This window comes from Amblyomma maculatum, chromosome 1 (genome assembly GCF_055883805.1).
Source record: "Amblyomma maculatum isolate TAMU_Amacu chromosome 1, ASM5588380v1, whole genome shotgun sequence".
Classification (NCBI taxonomy): Eukaryota; Metazoa; Arthropoda; class Arachnida; order Ixodida; family Ixodidae; genus Amblyomma; species Amblyomma maculatum.
The window spans coordinates 380,451,092-380,471,883 of record NC_139344.1 but is presented as its reverse complement, the minus strand read 5'-3'; the positions used below and the strand labels follow the sequence as shown (position 1 = coordinate 380,471,883).

At 47.2% G+C, this 20,792-nt stretch overlaps 1 protein-coding gene and 1 long non-coding RNA gene across 2 annotated transcripts in view; one reads left to right on the top strand and one right to left on the bottom strand.

The window, feature by feature from the left end:
* LOC146208359 (uncharacterized) overlaps positions 1-20,792 on the top strand; it is a 362,139-nt gene that overhangs the window by 146,090 nt on the left and 195,257 nt on the right. The window lies entirely within an intron of this gene.
* LOC146208360 (uncharacterized) lies at positions 9,864-11,695 on the bottom strand. Its single transcript, XM_084587260.1, has 3 exons — positions 11,600-11,695; positions 11,295-11,490; positions 9,864-10,840 (listed from the first exon to the last, which is right to left on the bottom strand). Exons 1-3 carry the CDS (start codon positions 11,693-11,695, stop codon positions 9,864-9,866), a joined length of 1,269 nt encoding a protein of 422 aa, XP_084443386.1.

The window sequence follows — 20,792 nt, the reverse complement described above, 5'->3', positions numbered from 1 at the left end:
TTTTCTGCATCCTCGCTTCACATACAAGCACAAACAATAAAACCGGGTGCCTGCTGCAAAATGTTGCTTCGTTTGTTCGATCAATATCATCGATCGGGGTGCACCCTTGGAGGCACGACAGCGCATATATTAGGCGCGGCATTGGGTTCATGCTATCACTTGCCGATAATTCAATTCCCAGATGTGAAACGGGTGAATCACAATTTACCGGTCCCTTCTCGCCTGTAAGCCTAAATCTTTGATAGAATTTAGCTGGAGCTTCTTCGGTTATTTTTTTTTTTTGCCACCCTTCCGTAGTGGTGCAGGGATTAGGGCACTCCACTGCTGTGTCCAAAGGGGCGGGATCAAATCCCGGCCGCGGCGGCCGCTTTTCGATGGAGGTGAAAAGCAAGGCACTCGTGTGGTGTGTATGTTAAAGAACTCCAGGTGGTCGAAATTTCTGGAGCACTCCACTATGCCGCCTCTTATAGTTGAGTCACTTTGAGAAGTTAAACCAACTCTTTTTTTCATGCCATCATCTAAAATGCTCTCGCCTCTGCTGCTCCAATCTCTTCACTTTGATACCTTATATCGCAGAGTGAGAAATGCGAGCGGTTAGGATAAAGAAGAATAATTGCGAAACCGCAAAATGGAGAAAAGAAATTAACTGGGAGTGCTATAGGTCCAGCTCGGTTTAAAATGAAGTGCAATGTCGCCGGAATTAAGCTGCGCCTCGGCAATAGTTACAACGGTCACGACAGTTTGCAACGACTATGATTATCATCTCAGTCAATCAAATTGAAAATTAAATCACGGTGCCCTTAACTGGAAGAAACAGGTAATTTACATGAAAATACCACGAACGCTCGACCATAGACATTGCCTTGCCAATCAGCGGTTTTTGCACAGAAAGCGGACTTCTCTTTGGGCTGATAGCAATAGGTAAGCAATAAAATGATACCTACAGATATTATAGCGACAGCATTCGTACACTTACCACCACCGACTAAAAATGTTATCTGATCTTGATTGGGCCGTCAAGCTGAATGGCTAAGCTGTATCATGTTTCGTGCGGCCACATCCACGTGGCTTGCAGGTACTTCAAATTCGCTCCAGTATAGCGGCTCCAACGTGTGACCCTCCCCAACGGGTCATTCAAGTTAACCAGCCAGCAGTGACCAGTATTGAGATCGGGCGAGCTGCGGAGGCCGCCGCGTCGGATCTTAAGAACGGTGACAACGATCGAGTCTGGAAGCAGGTGCCACTTACCCCTCCCAAGCCAAAGCGGGGGGGGGGGGGGGGGGAGAGATCGTCTGGCTATGAGCGCCCATCATCGGCGCTTGTGATTGCACCTTGCACCGGCCGGCGGCAATTATCAGGGATCCCGCCAACAAGCAGACGTACGGACAAAGGAGGGAAACGACCAAATTCCTGTCCCTTCAAGTGTCAAGCCTCGCTACGGAGAGCGGGCGTGCATTCTTCCCTTACTTCCCGTAGTCAGCCACGGGGACAGCTTTTGGCTAAGTGGCCTCACTGAATGCAGACGGCGACGTCGGGACGGATGAGTCAGCCCAGGTGCAAACACGCACGGAGACAAGCGGCTGACGCCATCTACGCCGTCTAGATGACCACCTCCTCACCCTCATACCAGAACCTGTCAGAGGGGCGTGTCAACGAGTGCAAGCAGTGTTGGTGCGTGTGTGTGGAAGTGCGGGAAAGTGAGCCGACAGAGACACTCCCTCATAAACTGGCCTGCCTTTCATCTAGGGAAGATAGGGATTCAGCCCTATAAAAACTGGCGACAAGTGTGTGTCATGGGTCGTAAAACCGACTGTTCATCTAGTCAGTCTGCCACTAAAAACGCTACCATGTAAATATTGTATATAAGATTTCCCATCTCACTTCAAAGTCCGGTTTCCAGCCGCCTCGTCCTTGTTCCTGCTGCAACAACCAGCCGGGCCTACAACACGCAACCTGGATCACGCCACCGGCCAATGACTAAGTCCTTTTGCAGTGCATTCACACTAAAAACAACAATCGAAACGGGAAGGACTGGATTCGAACCCTGGTACTGAGGTTCAGTAGCCTAGCGTCTTAGCCACTGAGCCACCGCGGCGGGTGTTTTCGCTCGTTATAACGAGGTTTCAGAACACGTAATGATCCACTATTTGGCGGAGTGGCTCCCAGATGATGCTGCAAGTATGGCTAAACCCGCGACCTCCGAGATCAAGCGCCGCGTTGGGCAGGAGCTGATCGTGGAGGCTACAGTTAAACCTATGCAATTTGACGCGGCGGCTTCCAGATGGCGTTGCATGTACAGCTGAAACTGCAGTGCACCAGGTCTATAGCTACTGAAAGTTAGTAATAGGTAAGTATCCTGTGAAAAACAACAAAAACAGCGATAAACGCTGCAAATTTTTTTCATCTTGTTTAAGCATAAAGCATACAGTAGTTCTGTCGAATTTCCGGATTGCCGCGACATTCCTGGAATATGCCTGAAGTGTTCGCTATGCAGAACCAGCAGTATACGCAGAGCGAATCTGCTAAACCAGCTTTCCACTGACACAGTTCGGCTGCAATGTAGTGTCGATGGTGTGAAATTCCGTAGCAGTTTCATGCGAAGGCAACAAAATCTGAACTCGCTGACGAACACTCGCAAAGTAGCCAACAAATGGTCCCGCGCACTACCGTTCCTTAGAATAGCCCTCGGCGACTTTGCAGCATTGCGTCAACTTTGTGAAATGTGCCAGCGCCTCACCTCGACCCATTTGCAGCAACTAACCTTGCTGACAGAGGTTAGGTTGAGGTTGTGAGCTACGCAGATCGCTTCCCTCTCTAGGCTAAAGATCAAGGGGCTGATCGAGATTTAGTGGAGTGACTTTCGTTCGCAAGTTTCCGAAGGGTTAACGTAAGCGGTACCAAGGAGATGTGCGAAAACTCACACTGATACACTTCAGAATTACGGCTAGAGGGAATGTAACTGATGTTCGTTATAAATTTGTGCAACTCGAATTCACTGCAACGTTCTACGATGTTTTCTTTTGACCTATGTGTCCTTTCTATCCTCTTGCGAACGGTGCGCGGCATTGAGCATATGCTGTTATCCAATATCGGGCTACGCAAACACTATTCTATTATCAACGCTATCTTTTTTACAAAAGTGTTAAAGAAAGTTTTGTTCGCCATACATTACTTTAATATCTATTACGCGGTGAAATTTATTGACTAAGTTGAGCTAATAAGAGGCGTTAAATTCTTCGTTCGAACTTGACCCTGACGATAAAGACTGTTCATTTTGCTCTTTCGACGCGTTCTCTGAGACGACCGTGTAGTGGGCCTCGTTTTGTATGTGCTGATAATCGTGCTGATCACCGATTATCGTCACTGTCGTGTCGTTCGTATTGATAACATGGCGTGGAGGCGCAGCTTCTGCATGCCTCTCAGAAGACGAGATCGCGGTACGGGTATAAAAAAGGGAGGCCTCCCAACTCATTCTAAAATATTTCCTCGCGCCTGGAAAGGCCACAAATGATAAGGCCAGTTTTATGAACTGGAAAAGGACACCTTTGTTGCATGCATGGTAACTTCCTCAACCTGGCGTTTACTATAAACTCCCTAAATCGGAACAGCCATTGCAGTGTGCACCGAAGTTAGGGCTGCCGTGGCCACAAATGCTTCAACCTGAACGCCAGCACTATATGTAAAAAACATTTTCTGCATTCATTCAGGCATGTACACATTGCTGGGCTTCAAGCATCTAGTTCGACTAATTTTGATTTTAATGACTCTCATTGCTTCGTAAGATATACTGGTAGATCAGGAATTTGAACTGTTGAATCTTTAGTGGTTTACAGATCAAATTAGAACTTTACAGTGGACTATAGAAATGTTTGCGGGAGTAAACATATTCTTCACTTACGAGTAAACACCGGCTTTCAAGAATACATATTAGTTTTATATTTGAACGGCTGACTCACCGGCGAGCCGCTACTGAGTGTGCGGAAACACCATTCCATGGCTCCCCTTCAGCTGTTCTCTCTCCAGGAATTATCAAGCACCCGTCGGTACACTACTGGGCTGCGTGGACTTAAATTTCATCAAAGAAGCGGCGCTCTGAAGTTATGGCTTCAACTGTCATCAGCAGCCGAGAGGGCCACCACACACTAGGCAATCATGTGAAAGCTTGCGTGGTTGCCTTTAGAAGCTATACGGGTTGAGTCGTCTTCTCCTTCTTCTCCCAATTCTTTCTTTGTTGTTATCAGCGCACAATGTGCTGCCCTTTTCGGCCATTCGTTGTTGTCAGCTCCTCTCTTTGAGTACAGGGCAGTCATCAAGTTATACACACGACTAACTTCTATATTTTGTTTTCTTCCTTCTTACTCACCTAATAAAACGCTATACCGTAATTCATAAAGAACCATCAGCTCTTTACTTACTTCACCGCATGCTAAAATGCCAGAAGGATCGAGTCATAATAAAGGCATCTGTAAGCTGCACTGCCCTCGGTGCCAAAATCTGGGTTACGACACGTGCAGTCTCTTCTACAGGTCGCGACAATCCACGACGCATCGCCCGCCGCCGCCGCTTCACTCCTGTCGGACAAACACGCGCGCACGAGGAAGTGCAAGAGAAGTAGCGAGCCTTCGTGGCTCCTCGCTGCTGCTGCTCCAAGCATCCGGGAAGTGAATCGTGGCTGTTATTATCGCTGCGCGGGCTGTCCATAGGCGTGGGGACGAACAGCAATGCCGGGAACGCGCGACAGACGTCGCGAGCTCCGCTGCTACGGTGATCTTCTTTTCGAGCACGAAAACAATGCATTGTTCTTATCGAAACAAGAGCAAAACGAAACGACGACGTCCTGACGGAAAAAGCGCGACGACTTGCTTCATAAAAAAACGCAATAAGCGAAAAGGGTGAAACTACTACTCCGGAGGGCTATCGGGCAGAGTAGCTCTGAAACTGCTGTGATGGAAAACGGTGGGTATGATTGCTGAATATTTACTGAAAACACAAGGAATATAGACACACCATGGCATCTATGCAAAAAAATAATAATAATAAAGATGGAGAGATTGATTTTGCATGCTCCCTATTTTGCAGTGACATTGTTTCCGATATGAATATGCCACCGAATTTCGCTTTATGGGGATTGTCCCGCAAGTCAAGAAAAACAGCATTTATAAGTTGACCCTATGACAGTCATTGCGCTCTTTCCTTATAATGTTGTTTTAGTGTTGTTTTATTGCTAAGGCAAGCATAAAAGAGCTCTATATCCAGTGAACTGTTTCCCTGTAAAAGAAGCCCGCGTTCTTCCTCCTTTTTTTCCCTGCTACCTTTGAAGGGTTTCATACCTCTCTGAATGAACCTTGACGTCACATTTACCCATGGCTATCAGTGCTTTCTCCTCTATTTGCATTCATATCAAGCCACGGGGTCTGCATTGAGCCTTAAGGGTGTGAACGTCAGGAAGATAAGGAAGCAGTAAGACTCAGACCCCTAGCCGCGTTGATTGAGCTAAACTGAAGGCATTAACTCTCGGAGGAGCGGTCTCCTGGCGCGCGCCCCTGTCTGCGCTTGGATGCCTCGGGGCAGTACCGCAACACAGCACGTCCTCGTACGTGTCTCGAGGCTGCTTCAGGTGATGTGACCCCCCCCCCCCCCCCCCGTCTCTTTCTTTCCTCGCCTAGCTGACACAGGGAGGAAGGAACATCGTGTCAGCCACGCACGCACCGAGTCGGTGGCGGCGTTAGTAGGGGGGAGTGGAAGCCAGGCCACTTCTTGAAGCCACGGAGACGAGGAACGCGCGCCTGGATGGAATTGTTGTCTCGCCTTGGTGGGCGGCGTGGCGGTGGCCCCACACGGTCGCTCCGCTTCGTTCGCGCTCGGAATAAAAGTCCCGGGGCGAGGAAAGCAGGTGGGCGTGAAAGGTTCACACGGCCGATGCAATATTAGAGGAATCCGATGACTGCGATGCGAATAAGAACGGAGATTGGGAGGTGAATGGGGGGGGGGGGGGGGGTAAAGTCAGCTGCGCATCTCTCGAAATAGCCGGACCGGCCGACCAGCCGGCAGTAAGGGTTGACAGCTCGTCAGGGCTAAGCGTTCCTTGTCGGCGTTGGCGGGCCCTGCAACGGGACATTTCCTGCGTCGGTCAAACCCACAAACGCGCGCGCTTCACAGAGCGTACACTGGCTGTGCCACCGCCTCCGCCGCCGCAGCGCTTCTTCCTTCCTTTTATAGCTGCTATAGTTGCGCCGCCGAGACTCTCGGCCTCGCCAGCGCTGTACAGGAAAGTAACGTAGCGGGCCCTGGCAGATGTTGAACGCTGGGTGCACCTTCTCAGCTCTTCGAGACCCTAAAAGTATTTTCTTCTGTCGTATTTATTTCTTTCCTACTTTCGGTTCGTTGAGCATGGCTTTACACATCCTTCTGCCTAGACGAAGTCTTCCTAAAAGCGCAGTCTTTCATCGCCTTGGAGCCTTATATATGATCTTTCTTCTCTCTTCCTTTTGTAGGTATATATGAGCAGGATCTGTCGCCTCATGTACTTTCTCCCCCCCCCCCCCCCCCCCTCCCCCCATTTCAGTCCGTTCAATCCATGCATAATTCGTGTGTGGTTACGTTTAAAAAGTGTGAATTCTGTAGCGTTTGGGGGTAGCCGCACATACAATGGCACGGAATTAGGACGTCGGTGGCGATGTGTGAACCGGCTTCTCTCAAACACTTAGGACAACTTGCCTTGGCGAAATCTGACTTCTTTAAAATTATCGACACCTCTTAACCCTGAAAAACCAGACAGCCTGTCCCTTGATTATACACTGTAGAGGCTAGTGCTCACTTTATTGTCGTCCGCTTATGCGAGTATAATAGGAAACTGTGCGAATTCTGCAACAGTGAAAACACAGTTTCTGGCTTCATGTCTGATGCCTCCTATTAAGAACGTATCTGCTGGCAGCAGGGTAATAATGACTGCCAATTTTCGTTTAGTGCAGTAGCGGCGTCTTCTCGATCATTAATGTCAATGCGAGATATGCACCCCATATGCGCCTTGTCTATTTATCTGTTGTCAGACTCTTCGGCGCAATGCGTGCTGCTCAATGCGACAAAATCTGAAGACGAAGAAAATGTTTCACGCCGGCTTCAAGCCCTAAAATCATTGTAAGCATCAAATATAGTGTTCCTGCACTGTCTGAAGCCGAAACACATTAGCCTTGAGAGGCGAACGTCTACAGCTTGCATAAATAAACTGAAAGGAAGGTGGTGGCGTTTGAGAGGCTCGCCTGTATACACTAACACGTAATCTGGTGCCGCTTAAAAGAACCACTTGTTGAAGAATTCAGACAGTAGAGAGCTTGTCTAGTGGATTCAGTATTCGAATCGCGTCGTGAAAATGCCGGGCTGTGTTTTAAGCCCAAGCTGTACCTGGCTAAATTATCATCGCAACGTGACCCACTAACGCAGCAGCACGGTATAAATTTTTATACTTAGCACGTGCAAATCGCGAGCTTAGGAAAGAGCTTTATATGGTTTGGTAACAACTGACCTTATTAGAGGACGTTACATCGGCATGTTTTCTACATTCGTGCCTCTGGCCAACACGAACTTTGGTCAAGCTTGGAGCAGAACTGCCTTGGGTCGTGTTTCCATCTTTGTGGCTGTGACTACTCTGCACTCAATTTCCGTAAACGTTGGGAAGATAGAATACAAATATAACAACCACGTATTACGGTACCTTCGCTTGTGTGAATCTGCCTAACATTTGTTTTTAGACTACCTTTTATACCTAGAACAATTTCGTCTTATAAAACTGTTTCATGACTTACTCTGCTATTATCTCTTATATGGCGAACAGCTCTGTGCGGCGCTGATGTAACAAAGAGCAATGCCATCACCAACGCGGCAGAAAACTGGAAATAATAATGTGCCCGCTAGTGTCAAGACAGAAGGCCTACAATAATCGGGCACGCATAGCTAGTTTTTCGTTTTCTTTGAAGTAAATGGCGGCTTAAAGAGTTAGAAAAAAGATAAATATTACTTGTTGTAGTTCTTGAATGGCACACATTCATTTAATAAGCCAGACGTCGCTTCAGGGCTCGAAATACATTTCTACGAAACGAACTCCGGCATACCAATGTAAGAAAGTAACGCGGCACTGCAGACACCCTCTGGTACGTACTTTCAGGTGAATGATGAATGATTACCTCAGGAATGGCATTTCTGTCCGTTTACTGAAGAGCTTCGTTATGCGAACAGTTTCGATAGTAATCGCTTGGTTTTCGCAACGGCATTTAAAGTCGTGTGAATGTGTGAAGGCCGTGCAGCCTTGTACATATGATGCCTTCGCCGAGGTCGTTGTTGGTGCTTTTTGAGCTGCGAGTTTCGGATTCTTATTCACTGCCAAAAGGCGAGCTCATTTATCTGATATTGCTGCATTAACGAAAAATATGTCCCGTGTACCGGTAGCTGCAAGCTGAATTTAGCGTTCCATATTATAATAGCCATATGAATCAGCAATAAGCGATGAAATCAATTTCAGCTTTAATACATAGAGACTTCATATTGATGTTCTTGCGAAAGTCTTGTTTTACCGTGGCGTTTCCCAGCATGGTATTTGCTGTTGATTCATGAGAGCAGTCTTGGCGTAAGCTATTAAGTAAATAAGCATAAGAGGTCGCTAGTATTAGCTAAATGCTATTGCCTTTTCGAGGCTGACATTGTTTCTGATTAAACATAAATTTGTGATCTCACGAAGGAAGGCCAACTACTTCATCTAATTAAGTTGGCGTGGAGACAGCGTGCGACATGAGACACTATTCGAACATTATCCCAGTTTAACAGCGCAGCTGTCGATGACATCATTAACAAGCTGCCGTAATTATCCAAAATATTTTTTCGTACCGTAAGCAAGGTGACCTTCATGGTCTGAGCTTTTGATTATTGGCGTTGCAGGCTCTCGACAAGTTGAGATGCTAGCTCAAGCAGTCGTTCTGCTGGACAGAAACAAAACCATGTTATTTCAACCATATTTACAAAAGTTTATTTTACAGAAGGGTTGAGACATTCACACAACGTCTCACAACAGTATATTACAAAACAGGATGACCATGTTCGGCAGGTGTTCTCTGATGCCGTGGTAGTGCTGGCAATAAGCGCCTCGCTGAGTGGCGCATTTGGCAGGAAGGAGCAAGTTGCTCGCAGCTGGCAGCGGTTCGTCGTTTCAACTATCGAGCGTCTGCAGAGGGAGGTAACAAAAAAGTTGATGTTAGAGACGTCGGTATCAAGAGCTAACATTCAGATGTGTATAGTACATCATCTTACTTAAGGCCCTATTGGCTTGCGTCTATAAGCAGGGGTAATCATGACATTCGAAAAGACGACAGCTGAAGCATGTGTCTCAAAACCTTCGCCCATTCGTGGTGTGCACTGAAGCAACCATTCAGGTACTCTTAATCTCGTTCCACATAGGTTCCACTTATAAGCGGAATGTATGTGGAACCAGATTAAGAGTGTAGGAGCCGGTTAAGCACCGATGGAGACAGATGAAATTTCGGGAGTCTCTCCTGAATTTAACTCAAATAACAAAAGCTGCTCAGGAGCACAATACCTTACATATAGACCAGTAAGATGACGGCAATAAATGGAAATAGGTACAGCATATTCGGATTTTTGCATACTTAGTATTCTTTATAATACTAAGCCTCGATACTCATGATTGTTAATTTGAACCTATTGGTGCAAGTGTCAGTAAAACATCAAAAACATTTAAATATTTGATAACCACTTCTCTCTGCTCAAAGAGCACACAACTGGCAACGATTGAACTCTGCAGAGCACTACTGATCTCACTGCTGACGACAACAAACCAGGTACTAACGTGATGAGGTTTAGTGCCATCCGCCTCCGTGGTGCCCTCCTCCGCCTCCACCTCCTACTGCGCCGGCACCGCCGGCAGCTCCAGCGACTTCGACAACTTTGACTGGGATAGCAGCGAACGCAGCGCCTCCGTGGCCTCCGCCGCCACCACCACCATGTCCTCCACCGCCGTAGCCACCACCACCGCCTCCGAAGCCGCCACCGTGGCCGCCACCACCGCCACCACCTCCACCGTGGTGGTGGACGTCAACGCTGAGGACGGCTGTTTCTGCGCCACCTCCGTGGCCGCCGCCTCCGCCTCCTTCTTTGTGCGTGTCAGCCGCCGTTCCCAGTGGAATCTTGTGCACAGCCTCGGCGACCTCGACTCTTGGGTGCGGGAACACGCTTCCGCCGCCTCCAGCGCCACCTCCGAAGCCTCCACCGAATCCGCCTCCGAGGCCACCGCCGAAACCGCCGCCAAATCCGCCACCAAGGCCGCTCAGTCCACCTCCAAATCCACCGCCTCCATATCCTCCACCGCCGCCACCAAATCCGCCGCCGCCGAATCCACCACCGCCAAATCCGCCGCCGCCACCGCCAAATCCGCCGCCGCCGCCGCCGAATCCGCCACCACCGAATCCGCCACCACCGAATCCGCCACCGCCAAAGCCGCCTCCACCAAAACCTCCGCCGCCAAAGCCTCCACCGCCACCGCCATCAACTCTCTGGATTTCAGCTACGTGCACCGTTGCTTGCTGTGGCCTAGGGATGCCTTGAGGGAAGCTGATCCTTGGGCCCGGAACAGAGGTGGAAACCATGATTGGTTCGACGAGAGAAATGCCGTTGCCGGTGGCGACAAGTCCTTGCTTGTACTTGATGGGCAGTGGAGTGCGGTCAATGTGTGCCGTGTAGCGGGTGACGGGACGAGGAGCCGGAGCGGCACCGCCGCCGCCGCCTCCGCCGCTTACAGATACCACGATGGTTTTGCTGGCGCCGCCGCCACCGTCGCCTGGAGGAAAAATCAAAATATCAGACATGGTGATCAAGGCTTCCTGCAGGCTTGAGGAAGTCTAGCTAATGGGTTACCTTATCTGATGATAATGACACTAAGAATCGTGCAGCCTTGTAAATACACCAGCTATGAGTGTACGCTTTGTTTGCACAACACTATTTAAGCAGACCCCATCTGGACTGTAACAAGTCGCACCAAGCCTCCATTCACGCGCACGTCCAAATGGCCCGGCTGCAGTTACTCTCAACGAACGCCTCAAGATGCTTCCTGGAACATCTACTTCAGAAGTTTAGAACGCATCTTGTTCACAACAAGGTGCGCAATAAAGCTTCTTGTTCGTTCTTAAGCTGCACTTAGGCTGAAGTACACCAGCGTCAGCTCATGACTTCAGCTACCGATAACCTGCACCCGCCATGAAAAACAGCGTGCAGGCTTAAACAAATAATCGCACCTCCGAATCCCCCACCGCCGAATCCGCCACCGCCAAATCCTCCGCCACCGAATCCTCCGCCGCCAAGACCACCTAGGAAGCTGGCGCCTCCGAGGCCGCCTCCGAAGCCGCCTCCACCGCCGTAGCCTCCTCCACCTCCGCCACCGCCGATGTCACCGGCCATGGCTAGGACGGCGCACATGGCGACCGTCAGCACCTGAAAGCGAAACACCGACTTCATGGACGTCCCGTCGAGAACCCCGGACGCAGGCGTGTATCCACTTGCGACGTCGGACGCGCCCGCTCTCTGCTATCTCCTCGTTTACCTTGAAGGGATTCATGCCGCGGCTGCTCAGGTCCCCGTGGGCCAGATACCGCTGCTGCTGCCGACTGATGTGCTCAACAGTGGGGGCACTTCGCATTTATACGGGCCGCCTCGCAGCGCCCTCGGAGAGAGGTTGTCCCCCGGCAGCAGCGTGCGCAACGAGGAAGAGGACGGAGACGCGAGAGTGCACAAGAGAAAGTTGCGGGAAGGGGAAGGGCCGGGAAGGAACCCTCGCGGCTTCCAAGCGAAAGGGAAAGGACGGCCTGGGCCATCTCCCACCACTACTGGCCGGCTGGCCCGGATGGAAGAGCAAAACATTGCCATTCTTGTGGCGCGGGGCGAGAATAGCCGGTCGCTGGTCGGAGGTGGACGTTCCTGCGCCGTCGCCGCCGGCCGCCGCTAGCGTTGGCTGGACTGGCCGGCAACGTCCGTCCGACGGGAGAGGAGGGGGTCGGAGATGGGCGCTCGGCGGACGGACGGGTCCTGACCCCTAACGAGTTTCCTCGGATGAAAGTGGAAGTCGAAACTCGAACGCGTGCTCCATGCCGGACGGATACCTCGCGAGCACAGGAGATGGCACACTTCCCCGTTGTCTGAGCGCGCGCTCTCTCCTCTACTCCTGCTGGTGTCTACGCTGTGCACAGGTGGCTGCTCACGCTCATTGCACGATCACCTTGCACGGGTTGTCTGGCGGAGAAAAATAAATAATAGGGAGCGATAACGGCGACGAGGGGAAGTTAGGGGACACGTGTTTCTTTTCCCGTTTACATGGAATGCTCAATCCCGTTGAGTGATGATCCGTATGTCCGCGCTGGTCTTCTAGCCCCAGTTCCTACAGAATGAGCTGTCCTTAGAGACGCCATAGGGTGTAGTGTCCTACGCACATCACAGCGTTTCGCATCCATCAAACCACAGAGCACACCTTTTCATATGGGTAAGCCGAAAAGGCGCCTGTGTGTTGCTTAATGCTAGTGCTCAATAAAGCTCTAACATTGTTGAATTAATATAGACCACATTGTCCATATTGATTCCGAAGCCCGCACATGCGGCTTCCCTCCTAGCCTAACTCGCTTCAGGACGTATGGTAACACCCGTCATACCACTTGTCAATCATAAGATGCGCGCTTGGCCGGCTATCTTATGCGTTAGCAGCTTACTGCGACTCCTATTGACCGGGAGGAAACCACGCAATGTGCACCAGCTCTCTAAACAAAAACAAAAATAGAAAGGTATTTCAAGCAAGCAAGTATCTAGCAACAGTTTTTTTAATGAACTGTCTGCTCAATCCATACATCACAAAATAAATTTGCAACTAGGTTTTCTTTTCCATTTCGTGGCCACTTCTGTGATCCACACATATTTTCCCGCCGAGAGCCATCTTTGTTTCACTGCCCATCTATCTAACAGTGCAAAATAATTAGCTTTTTTCATTACAGTGACTTTGTTTACATAATTCGGGCTTCTTGCTCAGTATTTCTCTATACATAACACAAATATTGTCCACTTACCTCGTTTTGTGTAACTGCAACACTACTGCTGCGGCATTTACGTAGGTTGCTCGTTTACGAGCTATTTTTAACGTCAGCTTCAGGCGTTGAATGCACAGAAACTTCATAAAATAACCTAACAACTAGTGAAGAAAAATCTGTCGTCTTTATGTTCTGGCTGCTGCCATTAGCTCTTCATATCCATGGCCGCAAGTATACGTTCTTTTTAGCGAAAAGTGGCAGATTTCACTTTATGTTGAAATAAAACCATTTACCGATAAACACGTAACTTAATGTCTCAGTCTTGGAGGTGCCCCAGCATATTTTAGATAAACACTGCTAAAAGAAGGGGGGGGGGGGGGGAGGTGCTCTTACGCTCCGCCTCGAAGAGTATCAGTAATATCTTGTTCTCCTCAGTTATCTAATGCATAGTCATTAGCACGCAATGGTAAGCTACCACATTACGTGGAAGACAGTCCTTCATAGATGCCTGCGCGCGTGGCCAAGGAGCAGCTTATATGACTCGGCACTCAAAGGTAGCAAAGGGTTTGGCTCTCATTACCCTCCCATTTCAAAATAACTTGCCGGGTTGACATGTAATATGATCTAGTGACGTCACACAACCCGCCGGACTTCTTGTGATTGCCGGATGCTTATGATTTTTCGCTCAAAATGCTGATGCCGACGGTGACGCGAGGTTTTCTGGAGAGCGAGGCCTTTAACGCTATCTCGCTAAAATAAAAGCGCAAGCTTAGTACATTGTCATAACCAGATTGTAACTTTCCGGGTTACAAATAGGCTCGAAACAGGGGGGGGGGGGGGGGGGGGGGAGGGGGGGTATTGAAATATTTCTAATAATGCATCAAAACTGGCTTTTCGATACGGTTTTGGAATAATTTACACAATGTTAATATAAATCTACTTAGTCTTCTTCGTCGACTGTTTCCAAGGCAGTGTCCACTTCGATTACTGACTAAAAGCTGCCGCGACCGGTCTGTGGAGGAAGGGGGTCTCAGCACAACGACCGTGCTTATAATGCTCACACACGACCTTCAAGGTTAGGCAATGCGGCATACTCCAGCAGTTCTTGCGAAAAAGGCCGAAAATCTCGATTTCAGGCCTGACTCATACCTCACTCCTCCGCCGCCTTGGTAACAAAAAAACATTTAGTAGATATCTCCTCTATAGTGCATACCCGCATGAAGCTTACTCTCTATATATGGAATATAGCATTTCTCACTGACAGATACTTCGTCAGTGAACACCAGTATGAGGTTTACTCCCTACATATGTAGCATATCATTTCTCACTTATATCCTCATCAGACTCTGCTTACGTTATAATATACATTTAAATTTTGCGGTATTTTTATCTGCACCACTTCTGCGGCATAAGAGCTACTGGAATTTGAAGAGCACGCACTGTGCTCTCGCGTAGTTGTTGTTTTTTTTTTTATGAAATGTGATAGAAGTGTACTTTGAGCAGCCGTCTAACGTTATAAGAGAAGCATTTTGGACAACGGAGTCATTTTTTTTTAATAACAGAAATGTAATAAAAACACGACTCCGTGTTTCTGCCCTCTTATTCAGGATTATACAGCCGTGGCAGCGAGGGGATGGCTGGTAAACTGTGCTGCTTTTGTGTGATCCAACTTCTATGGTGATGTTTGCTGTCTGCAAGCCAGGCGGTAGCGTAGACGGAGACTGTTGGAGTCCGGCAGAAGTTTGGTTGCGTTTTGCGAGCTCACATAATTGCCTGTTGTCGCAGGTGAAACGATGTCGCCTTACTTTCTCTATCAACTGTTTGGAGCTGAAAAACGGCTTAACAGCAGTTTTCTTATTCATACACTGCCCTATATCTTGATAAAAATAAAAGCTGAATGAGTCGAAAATGAGAACACCGCCTGAGCCTATCTTGCATAACAGTGTTCTCTTTTGTGGTTATGTTGTAGCACCATCTTGGGTGGCGCCGGGAACCCGGATATTGCGCGCCGCCCGGCGAAGAAAATAAAAACGACGCCTGGTCGTGGCTCGTGCAGCCTCTTCAGGCAGTCTTGTTCTGGTGCCAATCAACCGCAGTCTTGTTCCTTCGCGCCTGAGGCGCGTGATTCGAACTCGCAACCTTCTGAACACGGTTAGGCCTTCGATGTCTTTAATATTTGGTCTCTTAAAATGATTGAGGAAGAATGCGACTTCATCAGCTCTATTAAGAGCCCGACGTTGGAACTCTTTCGTCGGTGTACCACGTCGATGCGCTGCACTATATAGTCCATTGCAACAAAATTCGCGAACTAAAGTAAAATAAACGGTGCGAATGAGGCCCAAGCGTACCCTGTAGCGGACTGGCGATGTGAACAAGCTAACACCGGTGGTTGTTCCAGCGTGTTGCTAGCTTCAGAGGAGCAGCTCAGTGTAATTTGCCGTCGCGTGAAAGAGACTATTTTACTCCTTGTACACCGTGGAAAGAAGTGTCAGGAGCGAGCAGCGTGCCGACGACGACGTTAACCGAGGGAACTTTACTCACCGCCGTTGTCACACGCTCTCGATGGGTGTACGCAAGGCGCAAAAGTGCTTTCTTTTTTTACTTTTGCTCCACTTTGGACTTGGAGAGGGTTGAGACCGGAAAAGGCTTCTTTCGAAATGATGGTTAAAAATAAGGTATCCTCTTTTACTAAGTGAAGGGAGTAAAAGGGCTAATTTATATCTCTTCTGTTTCATATACCCACGGAGTAAATGCTTGTACACAAGGAAATCGGAGGGTAGTTTAGACCATTTAAACGTGAACTACGGTTATTTCTTGTTTGCAGTGTATAAGCGATGATAATCTTGAACGGATAAGGAAGTTCTTTTTACTTGTTTATTTTGACCATCCTTCATGATGTGAGGCTACTTTACTCGTCTCATCATAAACAGAAAAAGTTGCCTTTCAAGCCGGTATGACGTGACGTTATTCCGTACCCTACTTCAAAGTTGCAGCTAATGTTCCATGATTTCTAGCACATAGAAGCAGCGCGGACGCTAAAGCTTCGCTGTTTTCGCTGCTGTATCGTAAGTTGATAATATTCATCACAAGAGGCAAATGGGCCTCTAAATATTCGATCCACGTCATATTCGGTTGTTTCGTATTTGATGCATTTCTAATTCGGGTTTTAGCTAGACTAGTACAACGCTGAAGGACTCGTGCTCAAGTTGATTAAGGAAAAATGGCATTCATTCAGCACCAAAAGGAATTATTCACATGGCACTCAAATACAGGCTGCTGCTATTCCACCGACTGCAGACACTGGTAAAGTATGCTTGTTCTCCAGCGCCAAGAAAAGCTCACCAGCCTGGCTTGGCAAAGACCTTGACTTGTGCTTTGAAGGCGCTTTACAGTAATTAAATTTTCCACAATGTGAGATATTTGCAAGCACATTGGTAACGCATTCGTAAAAATCACGCACACTTAAATATCTTCTAGTCTTCGCCCTTCTGTGCTAGCCGCTTGATTAAGCGCACATGCAATAGTTATAATAATAATAATAATAATAATAATAATAATAATAATAATAATAATAATAATAATAATAATAATAATAATAATAATAATAATAATAATAATAATAATAATAATAATAATAAGCGTTTCTTATTTCTCACCTCATCCATGGTCATGAGCCTTCCCATTCAATAAAGGACATTCAATCAATCAATTCTCACCCCATTGGGCAAAGCAGACCACGATCACAGTCGCTATCAGGGCCAAGGAACTATTATTATTATTATTATTATTATTATTATTATTATTATTATTATTATTATTATTATTATTATTATTATTATTATTATTATTATTATTATTATTATTATTATTATTATTATTATTAAGAAATAACTTTATTCACATCACGCGTACATGACACTCCAACGAGTGCGGCTGCCACAATGGGCAACGGTGAAGAATTGAACACATACCAAATTCCTTTTATCGGTTGTGCCACACCCACCTAGTATGACTTAGGGAGCACAGTCAACAAAATTACCCCATGCAACCGTGTTGCACCCACCTGTTCGCCACGGCCCGCTCAGTAAAAGTGATCGACCAGATCACGTTATATGTGCGTCTACAACGAACGGTCCATTTCAAGAGTATCGAAATATGTCTAAGTGCGCAGATGAGCTCGAATATTGTAGTGGCATGCCTGGTCAGGCTGCATATTTTGATTCGTACTCCTTGAAGCCTATCTTTTGAATTCAGACGAAAGCCAACCGTTAGAGCGTTATTCTTGCGTCACACCTTCGCGCAAGTTTTGGCGGTAAGAACAATGAAGAAACATCTTTGGCACAGCAAAAATAGGTAATGTTTATTACGCATTTCTTGTTTTCGTCCTCTGAGGGAGTGATTTGGATATGAGGTCCAACATGCGCATGAAGGTGGCAGCATATTCTTCCCAACTCGCGCTTCCCGAATTCTGAACACATTTGTTTAGATATCTGAGTCCCGGTGCTATTGACCGCGTTGTACACACGACGAGAAGCCCACCAACGGATATTCAGCCTGTTGCTGCTTTTTATTTCTTCTTTGGGAGCCATTTACGCACGATGCCACATGAAGTTTATTCCGTTCTGACCTGCGGCCGTTCGCTCGTTCTACTCCATTGTTTTTTTTCTATTCTCTCTTAACGAAATTTTTTTCAATCACGTCAGCTTGCCATTGCACTACGGCAACTCTTACACTGGGCTTCGATCGTGTTCGTGTGTTTTCACATGCATGCATGCCATCATGGCAGCTTATTTCCATACAAGCATAATTATTTGCTTGTATGGAAATTTGCTCGTATGGGAATATCAATCTAATTTCTGCTTGGAGATCGAACAGCCAACTGTTCACATTCAAGTCTGCAGCCGCAGACATGCGAAAACTTTTACAAACTACTTTTAGTTTCGCCTATTCACAAGATCAACTATCAGAAAGAAATCCGCGATGCCATTTGCATTTGTATTCACCGCAGCTAACTTCATCGACGTGAGGCGGCTAAACTTAACTATCTCACTGACATATCGAGGCAAACTTTACCGCTTGTACAGCTAATAAAGAAGTCATTCTGTTTTTACGATTAGCATGTCGTGTTCAACATTAAGGTTCATTTAAAGAAAACTGTCCGGCAGTTCAAAATATGTTAAACATTGATCTAGAACGAACAGAATTTGATACAAGAGGAGCTTATTGACCACAATGAAGCCACAATGTTGTTTTTCATTTGCATTTGTTAAGTACCGATCTTAGCTCGATATAAATTCTACCCCAGGTAAAACGAAAACGAAGTGACAACGTACATAATTGCAGGAAGTTTGCTGTGCAGACCACATATGTCTAGAACGGATAGTCGTAGACAAGGGGGATCAGAAAGACTAAAAACCAAATGAAAGCTCGTTCACTGCTTCTTCCAATATGGCCGCCAACCTCGGAATTTGCCGTCAAATTGTTGTCATGTATAATTACATTTCACGCTCTTATTGATTCATCTCCATTCCACCATTGCGGCGCACAGTTAGCAGCCTAGAAACATTGGCAGCACATTGCCTTGTGTTGAACTGTACTTTATTGACTTCTCGTTCTTTGTTTTTCTTTTTTTTTTCATATACCGCATTGCCCGCTTCCTCACAGAAGCCGTCAGCGTCATTTCAAGCGGAATAATGGCTCAACTCTTACGACTATCACTCACTTCAACACTCGGCCAGCTATTTTAAGCTTCAGGCCCAGAAGCCGAAAAGAAGTCTTAGCGCAATCAGCCGAAATAGCGCGGTTATGCAGCGTGCCGCGGGAAAACGGACGACACAGCACGTACCGCGCAACGCCCGTCTGAAGTATTCCACGCCCTGACTTGGCAACACCGCCGCCACCATTTGCGGCTGCTGTGGCTGCTGGGGCAGATCCCATTAGAGCTATGGAAATGCCGACAGTCCGGTCAATTGTTCAACACAGTTCGTTTCGGTCAAAACTTTCCTGGCTTCTTTGGAAGCTACCCTGTATAGAAGGCCTCCACTGACGCTGCATTGTTGAGGGAAAAGGCATTGTCTCGTCGTGCGGAGTCGCCTCGCTTGGAGCACGCGGTGATTCCACTATGCGTCTCTGCCAGGGATGGCAGCATTTGCTAAGACAGTCGAGCTTGTATTTGTGTGGTCTTTGTCTCTTGGTCTCTGGGCTACCTTGTGTAGAATAGAGCTACGCCGCTTGCAGTGCCTGCAGTGCACTGATTTCAGCGTGGCTAATTGGAAGCGGAGCGCCTGTCGTGTGGTGCTCTTTCCTCACACAGCTTCCGAGCGAAATTTGCGTACTTGGTGCCAAGGCGACCGCATATAGAGCAGTTTACACGGTAGTCAGCTGGCTGTTCCTTGGTTTCAGACCGCGCATACTGGCTTGCTGTTCCGGGACAGTAATTATCACAGTACCCTAGCTTTTTTTGAAATAGTAAATCACTTTTAGATTCGTTTTACTATTCGAACATTTAATTACATCATGCAACCAATCATATTACAGGAGAGGGTCTCACAGTCACAAACTGATATGGGACCATCTGTTAAATGTTGCCATGTGAAAAAGATATCGAAACAACTGCAGTAGTAAGTAAAGCTCTTTAGCGAAAGGAATTAATAAAGGGAAAACAACTTCATATTCATTTCTGACAAATGATTTCTTTTCTGGCCAGCCATGACACTGTATGTTAGTTTGAAGGCGAACAAGAAAGATGATAGCAGTCACCACTGAAAGTTACATGAGAAAAGCTTTAATGCGATATACTTCTTTATGCCAAGATTCAGCTGAACTTGTGACACTAGTTGGTCGTTTTTTTTTCAATTTCTTGGTACAAGACAGTCCGATGACATTACCCATGTTAATGTTTAAGGCTCTTGTCGTAATCATTCTGCATTATTCTGCTACTGCTGATAGCTAGACACTGGGCATTTGGTGACGTCATAAAGTGTCAGTCACTGTAGTCTGAGTCCTGCCAAGGCGTGCGAAAAGGAACGAAGGGTGCCATGTGAAAGTTATCGCTGTCAGCGAATCCGAGCAGGACCAATGTAGATATCTGATTGCATGACCGCTTGTTCTCCAAAGTAAAAAAAAAAAGAAAAAAAAAAACGCTACACAAGTCAGAAGAACGGAGCGGCAACATTAGCATATGCGTTTCACACATATTCAACACATTCAGTGCTGGCAGAAAAAGGACGGCAAAATGGACCCGGCTGCGCTGACTCTTCGTTTTCTTGTCTTCCTTCGTAACTGATCGCGGCACGATTTAAAGGTGCCTACAAACGAATTCGTCTTGCAAAATATTTAGCTAAATGTCATACCGCCTTCTAAAAACATAAACTCCTTTAGAGCACTCTAGCCGAGCGAGCAACTTACGCCAGAGATAATCACTTTCAAATCAGCTTCAATTCAACAAGCACATGATGTGGACCGGACCACCGGCAGCGAATCAATAATAGTGTAGGAGTGTGGACAAAAAAGAAAAGAAAAGATACTGGTACAAAGGTTGCCTCCGGTTACGCGTGCCGGTCTATTGGAATAGCAAACATAACTATTCTTGGAGTCTAAGGACTAGGTAGCTGGCAGCTCATTATACGAGTTACGCTCACTCAAGGTTGAAAATGCAGTGTGGTGAAGCCAAGGTTGTGACGCGAAGCTACCGTTTATCGGTAAGCAGCGCGGTTGTGCGATTCG

Coding starts and splice junctions, on each gene's coding strand:
- LOC146208360 (XM_084587260.1), bottom strand. CDS start 11,695: ATGCGAAGTGCCCCCACTGTTGAGCACATCAGTCGGCAGCAGCAGCGG. Junction 11,491..11,599: donor GCGGCATGAATCCCTTCAAG/GTAAACGAGGAG, acceptor TTTCGCTTTCAG/GTGCTGACGGTCGCCATGTG. Junction 10,841..11,294: donor CGGCGGTGGGGGATTCGGAG/GTGCGATTATTT, acceptor TTTTTCCTCCAG/GCGACGGTGGCGGCGGCGCC.